General features: G+C 39.8%; 1 protein-coding gene across 1 annotated transcript; it reads right to left on the bottom strand.

The window, feature by feature from the left end:
* Window positions 1-5,784: 5,784 nt before the first annotated feature.
* Window positions 5,785-13,790, bottom strand: Il21 (interleukin 21). Its single transcript, XM_090356548.1, has 5 exons — window positions 13,644-13,790; window positions 13,507-13,542; window positions 7,695-7,850; window positions 5,948-6,025; window positions 5,785-5,857 (listed from the first exon to the last, which is right to left on the bottom strand). Exons 1-5 carry the CDS (start codon window positions 13,788-13,790, stop codon window positions 5,834-5,836), a joined length of 441 nt encoding a protein of 146 aa, XP_090212674.1. The 3' UTR covers window positions 5,785-5,833.
* Window positions 13,791-14,698: the final 908 nt, after the last annotated feature.

The following is a 14,698-nucleotide window of genomic DNA, read 5'->3' as shown; positions in this document are numbered from 1 at the left end:
ATATTTGCCCATCTTTCCTTCCATTCAAGGAGGCCAAGGTAGTAAAAGAGAGAGGGAGGGAGAGAGAGAGAGTCAGAGTCACATATGGAGGGACTGTCATGTGAAAACTTCCTAAGTAGTATTGAGTCAAAATGCAGCACAAACTATTGTGCCAAAAAATAAGTTTGATTCATCAAATGGATAATCACTGTACAAAGTACTTCCCATGCCTTTTGATTTTCATGAGTGTTCTACAATCTTAGAGAGAGCATCCCAGCTATTTCAGATGTAGAAATTTGTAGCACCTTGCCAGATTCCTCCAAATTTTAAAAAAGAACACAAAACAAACAAACAAACAAACCGAGGCAGGCACGGGTGGGTGATTCCTATAATCCTAGCTACTCAGGGGGCTGAGGTCTGAGGACTGTGGTTCAAAGCCAGCTGGAACAGCAAAGTCTGAGACTTTTATCTCTAATTAACCACCAGAAAATAGAAAGTAGAGCTGTGTCTCAAAGTGGTAGAGCTCTGTGGCCTCGAGCAAGAGGACAACATCCAGACTCTGAGTTCAAGCCCTACAACTGACTAACTAAATAAATAGACAACCAACCACTGCTGGGTTCAAGGACCACTAGAGAGAACTCTTAACATGATTACAGTCACCCTACACGAGTGAGTGCTCACAGTCTTCCTGTTTCAGGACCTTTGAACTCTTTCTCAGGGGATCACGGGTAAGGAAGCCAGCAGCCAGCAGATTCAAATATTTTGTTCTCCTTCACACTGAGTTCTGTCCATCCAAGCAAAGATGATTTCCCTGGCCCTCAAGTTGTTTTGAAAACTATTAGAAATAGAGAAAATTGGTCTCATTCTTTTTTCTTTTAGTCTCAGGACTGAAAGAGGTGAGAAAACCTTAAGACTTTATCTTGGGTTTTTGCTAGGCGTGGGGTGACAGTGTCTGTGTTTGGAACACAGGTGTCCCCGTGTGTGTGTGTGTGTGTGTGTGTGTGTGTGTGTGTGTGTGTGTGTGCACGTTGCTTCAGTAGGTGGCAGCACACCATCAAGTTTTAAAGCTACACTCCTACAAACATGCACAGTGAGAAGCTTCTGCTGGCAGTGCAACAAGGGCATTGGTCGTAAAAATAAAAGTCAAACCTGGCAGGACACACTGTGAATACACTGCAGTCACAATTCAAAGTCACATGAAACAGACATTCCAGGAGAGGTTAAAATACAGGTGCTGAGAACTGAGGAGCTCTGGCAGGAGGCTGCCTGGTGGGGAGGGTCACACCTGTAATCCCAGCTACTAGGAAGGCTAAGATCTGAGGATTGAGGTTCAAAGCGAGGCTGGACAGAAATATCTGTGACATTCTTGTTTCTATTTAATCAGCAAAACAAATCCAGAAGTGGAGCTGTGGCTCAAGTGGTAGAACACCAGCCATGAGTGAAAAAGCCAAACAAGAATGTGAGGCCCTGAGCTCAAGTCCCACTGCTGGCACTAAAAGACTGACATGTGTGGACCCTTCCCTGGGTACTAAGGTCACCTTAGGAATCTTGGATGATGACAGCAAACAAACCTCAGTCCTGAATAAAGATAGATCCCTAACCAGTAGGTGAGACTCTGTCATAGCAAGAGGAGGACAGAGGAACTAGCTGGGATTTGCTTGAAGGAAGGAAGGAGTTGTGCACAGGAGTGGGTATGCACAGGAGTGCATGTGCAATGATGCCTCAGGCATTGGAGGAATGCCTTCAGCTCCTTATAGAGCTGCTGTGACCTTGGAGGACTGAGAGGAAGTGTGAGGCTGCAGCTGGCACAGAAAATGGACAGGTCTATTTTAGGAGCAGCAGGTAAAGAGAGATCACGTTCACAGTGGACCTGTGAACATCTTTTGCCAGATGCTGGTGGCTCATGCATGAGAATTGCAATTCAAAGTCAGACTGGGCAGGAAAATCCGTGATATTCTTCTCTCCAGTTAACCACCAGAAAAGCCTGAAATGGAGTTGTGGCTCAAGTGGTAGAGCTACAGCCTTCAGCCAAAGAAGCTTAGGGGCAGTGTGCAAGTCTCGAGTCCAAGCCCCAAGACCAGCACAAACATGTTTAAAATCAGCTTTGCTTTTCTGCCAGGATGATTAGATCAGAGTTGCCAGGAGAATCACAAAAGACAGCTGAACTGACTAGGTCGTCTTTAATGTGATCAGATCTTAAATATGCCATGAACATAAACATGGGAAACCAAACATATAATAAATAATCATTAAATTATAATGTACAGTTTTATATTAAAACTAAATCCCCAGATGCAAATGTAAATACCATAGAGCAGTAACAGAGTAATAATGCTATAATTTTATACAAATGCCCCAAGTTGACACTTTCAGCTGAAATAGTCATTAGCTAAAAACATCCATACTCCCATTACCTATAATCTCATCTCCTTTTTCCTTCCTTCTTTCCTTCCTTCCTTTCTTCTTTCTTCTTCTTCTTCCTTCCTTCTTTCCTTCCATTCTTTCTTTTCTTCCTTTGTTCTTTCCTTTCCTTTGTTCTTTCCCTCTTTCTCTTCTTCATTGCTTCCCCCTCTTTCAGAACATTCTCTCTGATCCTTCAGTAAGTGTTGCTACAAATGCTACTGAAATAATATTAAGCAACTGAACATCAGACTCAGTACAGTTTTTCTCAGAAATGTAGTCAGATTTTCCCAGAACATAATAGATTCATAGCCATACAAAGCTCTAAAAATACTCAGAATTTACTTTAGAGATGGAAGTTTTCAGCACCCTTGTTGTACAAATTAAAAATAGAAACCCCAAAAGTTTAAGCCAGTGAGCACAATTTTACATCCTGCAGTATTTCCGATCTCCTGTTTCGCTGTCCACAAGTAAATAATGATATTTATGGATTTCCTCCTGTCCCTTTCTTTCAAATTTTTATTTTATTTGATCTGAAAGTAGTAGCACAATTGTTATTCAACAAGATAGTATAGGAATATACTATCCCTTCTAAGAAGTAGCTAAGTCTTGAGCAAACAAGTGAGGATGGGAGCTGTTCAAGTGTCATTAGCTCCTTGATATATAACATCCTTGGATGGTGGTAGAATATTTACTGGTAGTTTGAACTATCTAGGCTTTTAGCCCATGCCCCCAACAGATTATTTTTACTGTTCAAAAAAGTAGAGACAGTAGACTAGTCAAAAGATTAAAAAGATTTCTAGCAATAAAAACACCAAGATAAATACATTATTTTAGCTATTAGATCATAATGTCAAGAAGTTGACAAGTAGAAAGCCAGAAACAAAATACAGTCTCCATCTTTTTAACTTCTAAAGTATTATATTGTTATGCTTTCTCGCAACATTTTTCAGCACCCTGGGCTGGCCCCATTTGATATGTAGGAAGGATTGTACGCATATTGTCATCAGTAGAAACATGTCAGAGTTCTCTGGAATAACACATCATTATTTTTTTTTAACAAGAACACCTTGTTCCTGAGATTCAATGAAATTTAATTAAATAGCATATCTTCAATATACCTTTTAGAGCTATAAATTAAGTCTGTATTTGTTTTTGAAGCACTTTTAAGTAGACAAGTCTTTTCAGAGCATAAAACATTTCCCCTCCCATATCCTCTTACGCGTTCAGATCCATTTTGACGATAAGAAATGGTGAAATAGCTTATATCATTCAAGCAAAGATTTACTGTCCCTACAGTTTTAACTTCTTATCTAAACAAATTCTGCTGGACTTGGCATGAGGTGGCAGAACACTGGTTTGACCAGGCATGGTTTAAAGACTGCAATGTTTAAAAAAAAAAAGTCTGTTCTAAGCTGGAACAGGACTCTTCCTGGCCTTTCAATTTGTTTTCTAATGCTGATTTTATTTAGCTGATTAAATTTGTGTATTGACAGCATGCACACACAAGGTGACTAAATTACAAACAGAGTTTGGAATATCCTCATTATGGAAATTTTGTTTTAAAAAGAAGAAAAGAGCCAGGTGCCAGTGGCTCATGCCTGTAATCCTAGATAACCAGGAAGCTGAGATCTGAGGATCATGGTTCAAAGCCAGCCAAGGATAGGAAAGTCTATGAGAATCTTACCTCCAATTAACTACCAGAAAACTGGAAGTGGTTCTGTGGCCCAAAGCTTTAGAACCTAGCCTTGAGCAAAAAGACCTCAGGTATAATGCCAAGGCCCTGAGTTCAAGCCCCATGACCAACAAAAAATGAAAGGAAGGAAGGAAGGAAGGAAGGAAGGAAAGAAAGAAAGAAAGAAAGAAAGAAAGAAAGAAAGAAAGAAAGAAAGAAAGAAAGAAAGAAAGACCCCGGTGGCTCATAGCTATAATCATAGCTGCTCAGAAGGATGAGATATAAAGATCATGCTTGGAAGCCAGCCAAGGCAGGAAAGTCCATGAGACTGTTATCTCCAATTAACCACCAAAAGTGGCCAAAAGTGGAACTGTGGGTCAAGTGGTAGAGTGCAAGCTTTGAGCACTGACAGTGGTCAGGACCTGACACAAGAAAGAAGGAAGGGAGGGAGGGAGGGGAAAGGAGGGAGGAAGAAAGATATCAGGGCTATGGAGTTGCTCATAATACACCTCTAACCATTTTAGAAGAGAGCCTAACAGTTTTAGGTCTCTTTTAAGTTTAGAAGACTGGCTAGTATGTCCCTCTATAGTTTTATGTTGCCATTTTCACCAGTTTAAAATGTTAGTTTATAATGGAACATGGGGTTGAGTGGATGTAATACTGAACCCACATTTCTGTTACTACTTTAAAAATCAACAAAGAGGGCTGGGAGCATGGCCTAGTGGTAGAGTGCTCACCTAGCATACACGAAGCCCTGGGTTTGATTCCTCAGTACTACACACAGAGAAAAAGCCAGAAGTGATGCTGTGGCTCAAGTGGTAGAGCAGTAGCCTTGGGAAAGCTTAAGGACAGTGCCCAGGCCCTGAGTTCAAGCCCCAGGACAGGCAAAAAAAACCCAGCAAAGACAGTCTATTCCATAAATAAGTTCACATGAATTACATTTAAATACTTTGATAAACCTAATAATGAAGACCTTTCTAGCCATCTGATGAAGTTATCTCCCTGGACCATAAATAAGTTACATAGTTAGATGTTAGACATTTGGGGATTAAAAAGAAGATTTGTCAGATAGAAGCTTTTAAATACCCTGTTTTCATTTTCTTACAAAAACAAAGACTTCACTTTTTCATTGTAATCTGCTGCTTTATACTTCTGGCTTGAATGAAGGAACGTACTTTGTAAATTAGGGTCCTAGTAGACCTATTGCAGACCAAAGTTAACATAAAATCAGTAAATTCCCACACAGTATTTCTGCTTAAAATTGTTTGGCCTTAAGCATGGCACCTGTGGTATACTCCTGTAATCCTAGCTATTTGAGAGGCTGAGATCTGAGGACTGCAGTTCAAAGCCAAGCCAGGCAGGAAAATCCATGAGATGCTTGCCTCCAATTAACCAGCAAAAATCTGTAAGTGGGAGAGCTCGAACCTTGAGCACAAAAGCTCAGGGATCAGCATTCAGGCCATGAGTTTAATCCCCACCACTACCACCCCAAAATATGGTCATCCTTATACAATCAAAAACTGTTCATAACAAGAAATCAGACTCCAGTCGAGTAGAAAGTTTTTCCAAAATGAACCAAACACATAGCACAAAAGTATTGTGTCGTGATTTGAAAGAGAATCCTAACTTTGCACACTTTTCTGTGACTTTTTTTTTCCCATCACAATCACATTGGACTTCTCTGCTTGGATGTGGAGAGATGAGTTCCAGGCTGTATTAGAGTATGTAGAATAGTGTCCAGCTTCAGTGAGGTCCCCAGCCATCTTCCTGTCCAGAGCCCTAGGACAGATGCTGATGAATCATCTGCAGAAAGAGCACACTGTGAGCCCCCCAAACACACAGGCAAACACACTGAGATGAAATGGGAACGCAAGCAGAATGTAAGGCAGATACCTTTTGGAGAAGAGATTTCAGGCTTTCTAGGAATTCTTTGGGTGGTTTTTTCTCATATGAATCACATGAAGGACAAATCTAGAAATCAATGAGGAGGTAACAGGCTTTAAAACAATCGCTAGTGCATAAAATGTTCATTTAAATCTTACTTTTCCAATTAAAGACACAAATCATGTTCACTGAAAAACATTTGAAAAAAGTTCAGAAAGTCGTTTGGGAAATAATGTTGCAAATCTCTGAGTACCCTACTGTGATGGGGTATCATAGAGGTGTTTTCATGTCTATATTACCATTGGTTTGTTTTTTTCTTTAAAAAAAATTGTCCGTGTCCTGAGCTTGAACTTGGGGCCTGAGTACTGTCCCTGAGCTTCTTTTGCTCAAGGTTAGCACCCTACCACTTTGAGTCTACTGCCTGCCTTTTTTGTTGTTATTGTTGTTGTTTTTGCTTTTTTTGGTGGTGACTCATTGGAGGTAAAAATAGTCTCCTGCTTGGACTGGCTTCAAACTCCGATCCTCCTGAGTGTGAGCCACCAGCACCCAGCTTTCTTCTTTCCCTTCATGCATTTCCTAAGTGTGAAATAGTCTTCAGTCGGGCCGGGAGTTTGGCCTAGTGGTTAAAGTGCTTGCCTAGCATGCAGGAAGACCCGGGTTCGATTCCTTGGTACCACATACATAGAAAAAAGCCGCAAGTGGTGCTGAGGCTCAAGTGGTAGAGCTCTAGCCTTGAGAAAGTCCAAGGACAGTGCTCAGGCCCTGAGCTCAAGCCCAGGACTGGCAAAAAAAAAAAAAAAAGAAAAGAAATAGTCTTCAGTGGCTGATGCCTGCAATTTCAGCTACTCAAAAGGCAGATATTGGGAGGATTGAGGCAGGCCTGGAAAAGTCACTGAGAATCTCCCTACTGCAACAAATAAGTCGCCTCACGTAATGGGGCCACTGTAATCCTAGCTACACAGCCTAAGGTGAGCCCAAGCCAAAAAGCCTAAGAACCTATTTGAAAAACAACTAGAGCCAAAAAGGACAGGGGGCATGACTCGAGATGTATAGAGTGCCTGCCTAGCAAGCATGAAGCCCTGAGTTCAAACCCCAAGAATAGCTGTAATTCAAGATACTCATGAGGCTGAGACCTAGGGATCAGGGTTTGAAGCCCATTCAGGGATTTTTATCTCATATGTGTATGTACATATATATAAATACACACAGATATATATATGTGTACAGGTACTAATGTATATATTAGTATATACTAGTATATGATATACTAATTTGTAAGTGTTAATATGTATTACATATATGTATATGTACACACACAAACTTTCCAGCCAATAGTGGAGCACTTATGTTTAAATTCAAATATTGATTCTGCTGTTGTCTCTTGTAGACTTATTTCTTATTAGAAAACTTAAGATGTAGCTCCTATTAATAAGAATGCAAGTACAGATAATGAGAGGAAACCATTTCTGGATTGTACTTTTGTGCTGGTTCTGGGGCTTGAAATCAGGACTTCATATTGACAGTTGGCTTAGATAGTGAGCAGTTACTTGACAGTCTCGAGTGTGTGGATATAGAAGAGATGACTGCATTAATGTGCTAAGTATAATCATAGGTAGCGGGTCGAAGAAGGGACTAGGTACTCTCTAATTGTGTATAAATTCAGTGATAAATATATTACATTATAATGAATAAATACAAGGTAGATGATACATGATGGTTAGATACAAATAAGCCAGATGATAAATGACAATCTTACTAGGTTTTGTCGCTCTCTTTGCCCTGCTTTTGTGTGAGGTAGTTTCCTCTTCATCTGTTTGATGAATCCTTTGATTATCTTTCCATTTTCTCCTGTGTCTGCTGCCTTAAGTTTGGCCTTCTGAAAACATGAAAAAGCAGACTGCTCACAGCATTCCTGAAAGAGAAATAATAGCATGTTAATAAAAGTTCTTCAGAAGGTTGAAAATGACCTTAAAGTTTCTTGGATCACCTAAATGTCAACACATGAGTTTATCTTTGACCATAAAAGATGAGAGTTCTCTGGGCACTGGTGGCTCAGGCCTGCAATCCCCGCTACTCAGAAGGCTGAGCTCTGAAGATAGCAGTTCAAAGCCAACCCAGGCACAGAAGTCCATGAGACTCTTTCTCCAATTAACCCAGAAACTCAGAAGTGGTGCCGTGGCTCAAGTGGTAGAGTGCTGGCCTTGAGCTGAAGAACTCTGACAGTGCCCAGACCTAAAGTTCAAGCCCCATGACTGAAAAAAATAAATTAGAGTTCCTACATGTCAATCTCCCTTTCTCTTAAAGAATATGAGACTTTTTCCTGCTTCGCAGAGAGGGGGAAAAATCAGCCCTTTTCTTCCTAATGCTGTAGCATTTTGAGATTTGAGTACAGGCGTGTTGTTCATAGGGATTTTTGTTGGTTCTTGTTTTTGTTTGGAACTGGGGATCCGACCTAGGACCTCCTCTGTACTAGTATAGCCCTCTAGCAAGCCACGTCCCCATCCTGACTTTTGCGCTTCCGAAAAGAGACCTCATTTGGTTAAAGAATACTTTTGCAGGGCTGGGAATTTACCCTAGTGATTGAGCACTTGCCTGCCATGCACGAAGGCCAGGATTTGATTCCTCGGTATCACATACAAAAAGCCAAAAATGGTGCTGTGGTTCAAGTGGCAAAGCTCTAGGCTTAAGAAAGCCCAGGCCCTGAGTTCAAGCCCCAGGACTGGCAAAAAAAAAATACATTCACTGAATTTTGAAGTTATACTGTAGCACTGTTGAGACACACACTATGTATTGTTTTCAGATTGATTGGAATTCAGTGTAAACATAGATGGAGAGATGTAAAATGAAATTCTTCCCACTCTGTTACTAATCTCAGCTAATACTAATATCATTGTGCATATTGTCATGTAGTTAGCAAATGCTAAATATGTATTTATCAAATCAAAAGATGAGGTAAATGAGTTAAATCCCCTCATTTAAGGAAAGGAAGCAAATACCTATCTCTAGAAAATGCCTTTTTACATGATTCAGAAACATTTACTTTGAGCTATGCATGCTATCTGCAAAATCCCATACACATTTTCAGGTTAGTTAGGAATTAAACACCTATCCAACCAAACGGGAGACCATTCCTGTGGGTGAGAACCATGTCTCGGGCAATGGAGAAGTGGAGAGAACATGAATTCGAGGCTTCACTCCTAGTTTGACCAACTACAGACTAAAGAATAAGCCAAACCACCAGACACCAGTGGCATATACCTATAATCCTAGCTACTCAGGAGACTGTGAAAGCCAGCCTAGACAGTAAAGTCCATGAGATTCCCATCTCCAGTTAAACCCAACAAAAGCCAGAAGTAGAGCTGTAGGTCAAGCGGTAGAGTGCAAGCTAAGATAGTACATATATATATATATATATATATATATATATATACATACATAGAGACAGAGAGAGAGAAATGTGTGTGGTATATATAGATATATAGATGTATATATATCTATATATCTATATATATCCCCAGTACCAGTGAAGTACTCTATATAAATGTCTATGTCTATAGATATCATCAGTACTGGGAAATATATACATATATAATGTGTATATATATATGTGTGTGTGTACATATAGGCATATAAACATACACATGTATATATGTATATATACATATGTGCACACATATACATATATACTATCTAAATACACCTGTATATTTTTATCTATGAAGCACAATTTAGATTGATTATCTAGGTTGGTTTTATCCAAGATACTTTTTACTTTCAGCAAATGTGTACATGTGAGGCTAGCTCTCCCAAACGCCCCCCCCCCCGAAGGTTAATACCTCCATTTCACCTACAATGCCTCCTGGCCAGGCAAGAGCAATACACCTGAATCCCCTACTGGATGATGAGCTGAAAATAGCATCTAGCCTGCTTTGCATTTTCCAACCCTTGCGCTTACCTAACCTGAATGCCGATTCATAACTTGCATCCTTAAGACACAAAGCCATCTGATTTGCTTTGCATGCAGAACCACAAGCTGAGAGCCGCTTGTGTCATTTCCCTATCTTGGGGCAGCCTACCTTTCAGAAAGGCAAAGTGGCATCCTTTCCATGTTTGCCAAAATGCTTATTTAATAGAAACTATTTATGAATGTTAATTATAGCACTTTTTTTTCCTTGAAAACCACACGTTCATGTTTGTTGAAATTTTTTTTCTTTTCTCTTCTTTTTGACCACAACCGGCTTAACTTACTGGAAAAAAATAATATTCATATTTAAAGAGGTAAATTTTCCAGCTGAAACTGAAAACACATAACTGCTTCATCCGTGATGGTCTGAGAAACCAGTATTTCTCACAAAGGCCCCTTTTGCTGACTTAACATTTTCGTGTCTATGGTGAAAGAAAATGAAGTTCTAGAGAAGTGAGGGGCTCACACACTCAGCTCCTGCACACAATCTGCCAGGAATGCTTCATGGCGAGAGCCATCGAGCACCATATTTCCTGGCCCATTCCCTCTCTGCCTGTGCTAGTTAATGGGCAAGGGAGCTTGGAGTTCCTACCAGCAGCAGACTTGCCCCTGCCAGCGGTTCAAGACTCGCTATTGATGGATTTGACTCTCGATGGACTTCAGAGGCGGCATGTGAGGGGAATAGGAGCAGAAGAGCCAGGCTCAAAGCCAGTTTTGTAGGCTAGAAGGAGCGGTAAGGAAGTGATAATCAAGAGGAAAGAAAATAGACTCCTCTCTAGCTGGAGAGTGCATCAGATACTGCTTTTGGGAAATGCACACATGGCTTGGTTTTGCATGGAAGACTTGGAATATTGGTCTCAAAACAATAAGACTACTAGAAACTGTGTTGAATATGTACTGTATACCTTGTGTGTGGAGACGGAGGGAAAAACTAGGAAGGAAGGGGTGACGCTGTCCAAAAAAGAAAGGTCCTCTTTACCTGACTTATGAAATCGTAACCCCTCTGCACATCACCTTATTATAATAACAAAAAACGGTGTAAGTCTATTTTTTAGCCAGGTGGCAGTGCTCAGACCTGTAATCCTGGCTACTCGGGGAGGCTGAGATCTGAGGATCATAATTCAAAGAGCCTGGGGAGGAACGTCTCTGAGACACTAATCACCAAAAAGCAGGAAGTAGAGTTGTGGCTCAAGTGGTAGAGAGCTAGTGTTGACCAAAAAAGCTCAGGGGACAGCACCCTGGCTCTGAGTTCAAGCTTCAGTACTGGTACACGTACACACACACACACACACACACACACACACACACCTGTCTTTTACAAAGGAATCCATGGCCATTCACAGCGGAATATCTAAATAAGTGGGTTGCACCCTATTACCTTTGTCCCCCCTATACACATCCCCCAACATACACACTGCATTTTAATCAGGGATTGTTGACATATTGACTACATAGATCTTTGCTGTCAGATCTGTCCTGGACATTCTAGAAGGTTTAGTAACGTCCCAGGACTCATCCTGATATAGAAATATATACCATATACATCTGCCACAAGTTTGCCAACCAAAACTTTCCCCAATGTCAAATGTTCTCTGGTATGGGGTGCTCTCACCACCACCCTCTAAGAAACAATGGTTTTGTGGTGGTGGTGGTGGTGGTGGTAGTTGAAGAAGATAAGAATGTGAGAGAGAGGAGAAGAGAGTAAGGAGGAGAAGGAAAGCAAGGTGAAAGAGGAAGAAAGAGAGGGGGGAATCAGAGAGAGAGGAAGGAGAGAAAGAGGGAGGGAAGGAAGGGGGAGAAAAAGAAAAGGTCTAGAGAGACTAATTGGAGATTCTATAAAAATCCAACCTTTACATGGCTTTAGTTTTTTATTAATTTTCAGTCTTTCAGAATCTACTACAGATCCTCCTTAGATGTTTGCCCTAAAATATTAATGAAAGTATTCATTTATGAAATTAATCGAGTGAAAATGTAAGTGAAAAAATGTAATTTGTTTACATTTCTCCTATAGAACCTCTACTGGTTTTTTTCCTTCTTGAGTTTTCCTGCTAGTGTAACCTGAAGATCTTGGCTATACTTTGGAAGGGCAAAGGGGATCACAGAAATGGAGGGATATACTCTTTATCTGACTTATATAACTATAACCCCTCTGTCCATCCCCTTTATAACAACAATAAAAAATTATAAGAAAACCTACAGAAAATAAAAGATCTTAGCTACAGTACAATAGCACCACTTAGCTATGCGTGGAAATATCACAGAATTCCATTCACCCTACAGTTCATGCAGCTAGCAGTCACAGTGAAAAAGATAACAATCAAATAGCTGTCAGAAATTGTAAAATATAAAACAAAATTCTTTCACTGACAAAGCATATGAAGAAGTACCTGATGAATCAACTTCGGTTAGCAAATGGCTATTTTCTTACTTCGGATTTTGTAGATAGTCAGTAGCTAGGAAGCCCTAATTACAGTCATGAAGCCAGGCACTTAGGATGCAGGAAATCAATGTTTTGATCACTAAACACACATTTAAGAAATATTCTCAGTTATTGGGAAAGTCTTTTCAATAAGTTGAATGTGCTACTTTCATTTTAGATGCTGTTTATTAGAAAAAGACCTAGTAAATATGAGAGTGGTTGTGTTCAGAGCTAGAGAGTAAACTTTAGAGTAAAGCAAATCATTGTGACTCATTCACTTTCTAAACTTTTACATCGAGTCATTTACCATAATTGTTTTCTTTGTGAACTGTCTTCCTAAATCTCGCCCTTTGTCATGCCCTAATTACTGGTAGCACTTTTATAGTTATCCTAAATTATGCAATTAAAGATCTGCCACGATTTAAAAACAAAAATGCCATTTCTAGGCTGAAGGTCCCAAGCCAGACTGAAGAAGTGACTGAAGGAAAAACAGCAGCAGACAGAACTCTTGAACTGCATGTGTAACCTCCTCTCCCTGGGACTTCAGTGACTCCAGAGAGGGGATTAGCTGTTGAAAATCATCTTTTCAGAAACCTCACTGAAACACCAAAACAACAGGACTCACGGAGGCCCAGGTATATGTAATTACTCCAAAGGCGCTTTGATTTCCACACTCCTGTTGTTCTATTCTGTACTTCATTCATTCATCAGGTTATTGTTGGTTTGTTTGCTGTTTAAAGGTCAATTCTGCCTAAATGGCATGCATCTGTATTTGTTAAATAAGATTGCAAGGTAGCGTTCATGCTCTTCAATGATTCTCCAAAGATCTTTCTTTAAAAACTGATTCTAGGACAAGTTACCTATTTGTTTTCATGGTTCTATCTTCACTTGTTGCCAAAGAGTACTCTTAGAACTATTTGAAGCTATCTTTGTTATAAGGAATGTAATCTAGCATTTTATTGGTTGGCTGGTAAATCTATAAATATTTGACCAAAATAGAAATGTCTTTTACCAATTATTAAGTCTCTCCCCCCAAATTCATAGAAATTAAGTGTATTCTGAAATAACCATCTCATTAGACTTAAAGTAAGTTAGACCTACAAAGTATATGCCTAAATAATCATCTTATTAAACTTACAAACTTATATCAAATATATTTTCAGAATTAAAATCAACAAGTCTTACCTTGACATCTTGTGGAGCTGGCAGAAATTCAGAGTCCTACAGCAAAAGAAAGTTAGTTATTTATTATAATAAGCCCCCAAAGCTCCTTCTGTAAGAATTGAAAAAATATGATTCTGTTGTGAGAAATGGGGTCTTACCAAGTCATTCACATAGTTTTTCAGCTGATCAACAATATCTATAAGTTGATACATTCTAATCATGAGGCGATCAGGCCGTGGAGAGCTTGGTTTATGGGCCACTGTCCCTACAAAGATGAGCATAAGATAGATAACTGTTCTTTCCATGCTGCCAGATTCAGTTCGCTAAGTCCCAGTAGATCAGGGCCAAGTTTCACTGAACAGGTTGTCACTATTTATTCATCCTTCAAGGAGAGGTAAGCCCTCCCATCGCAGCTGGAAATCTTTGTAAAATGGATGAATGTGAGTAACTCTTTTTTCTTTTCCACTGGCTAGGTGTACGTATGCGTGTGCTGCTGTGTGGGGGCAGGGATTATTGGAGTCAACGAAATGGGCCACATTTGAGACAGGAAAAAGAGAGACACGGGTGAATTCCAATTTTCAGCCATGAAGCAAGTGGCGCCTGTGGTAAATAGTTGGTATTCTAAGACTTCAAAGGAATAAACACAAATACTGTGATCTCTGTAGCTCTGGTTCCCTGGCATTATACCTGTTACCCTACAGTCATAAAGGCACTGTGGAAATGAGTGACGTGATAATGTGTGCCTTCTTACAGGACTTTTTCTTGTGGTAATGACTCTGCCTTTTGGTTGAGATCATTCTGTATTCCTTCATAAAGATAAGGAGAAGGTAGACTTCATAGTCAATATGTGAAAATGGAACCAGATAAACTGAGAGCAAGAGCGGGGTGGGGAGAGATAAGAGAGAATAATGGAAGAGGTGGCATTGACCAAGATGTGTTTATACACACCAACTGATATTTTTTGAATTGAAACACTTGGCATTATTCTAGAATGTTTGAAAACCAAAAGAAATGAAGAGCTTATATGTGATTTGCTCTGAAGGTTATTCTTAGCATAGAATATCTCTTCAAGATAATTTTAAAAATTGAAGGTAGGACAGGTTAACATTTCATAAATTTTAAACAAAAGGAATAGTCTCCAAACTAGCAAGAATATTTTAGGTTCTTAGCAAGTTGTGAGAGTTGAACATTAGAATTTGCTTCCAGAATTCAT

This window comes from Megascapheus bottae, chromosome 23 (genome assembly GCF_031878675.1).
Source record: "Megascapheus bottae isolate mThoBot1 chromosome 23, mThoBot2.hap1, whole genome shotgun sequence".
Lineage (NCBI taxonomy): Eukaryota > Metazoa > Chordata > Mammalia > Rodentia > Geomyidae > Megascapheus > Megascapheus bottae.
Note: the sequence above shows the minus strand (reverse complement) of the source record. Positions and strands in the feature narration are given on the sequence as shown.

Coding starts and splice junctions, on each gene's coding strand:
- Il21 (XM_090356548.1), bottom strand. CDS start 13,790: ATGGAAAGAACAGTTATCTATCTTATGCTCATCTTTGTAGGGACAGTG. Junction 13,543..13,643: donor AAAACTATGTGAATGACTTG/GTAAGACCCCAT, acceptor CTTTTGCTGTAG/GACTCTGAATTTCTGCCAGC. Junction 6,026..7,694: donor AAAGAGAGCGACAAAACCTA/GTAAGATTGTCA, acceptor ATTGATTTCTAG/ATTTGTCCTTCATGTGATTC.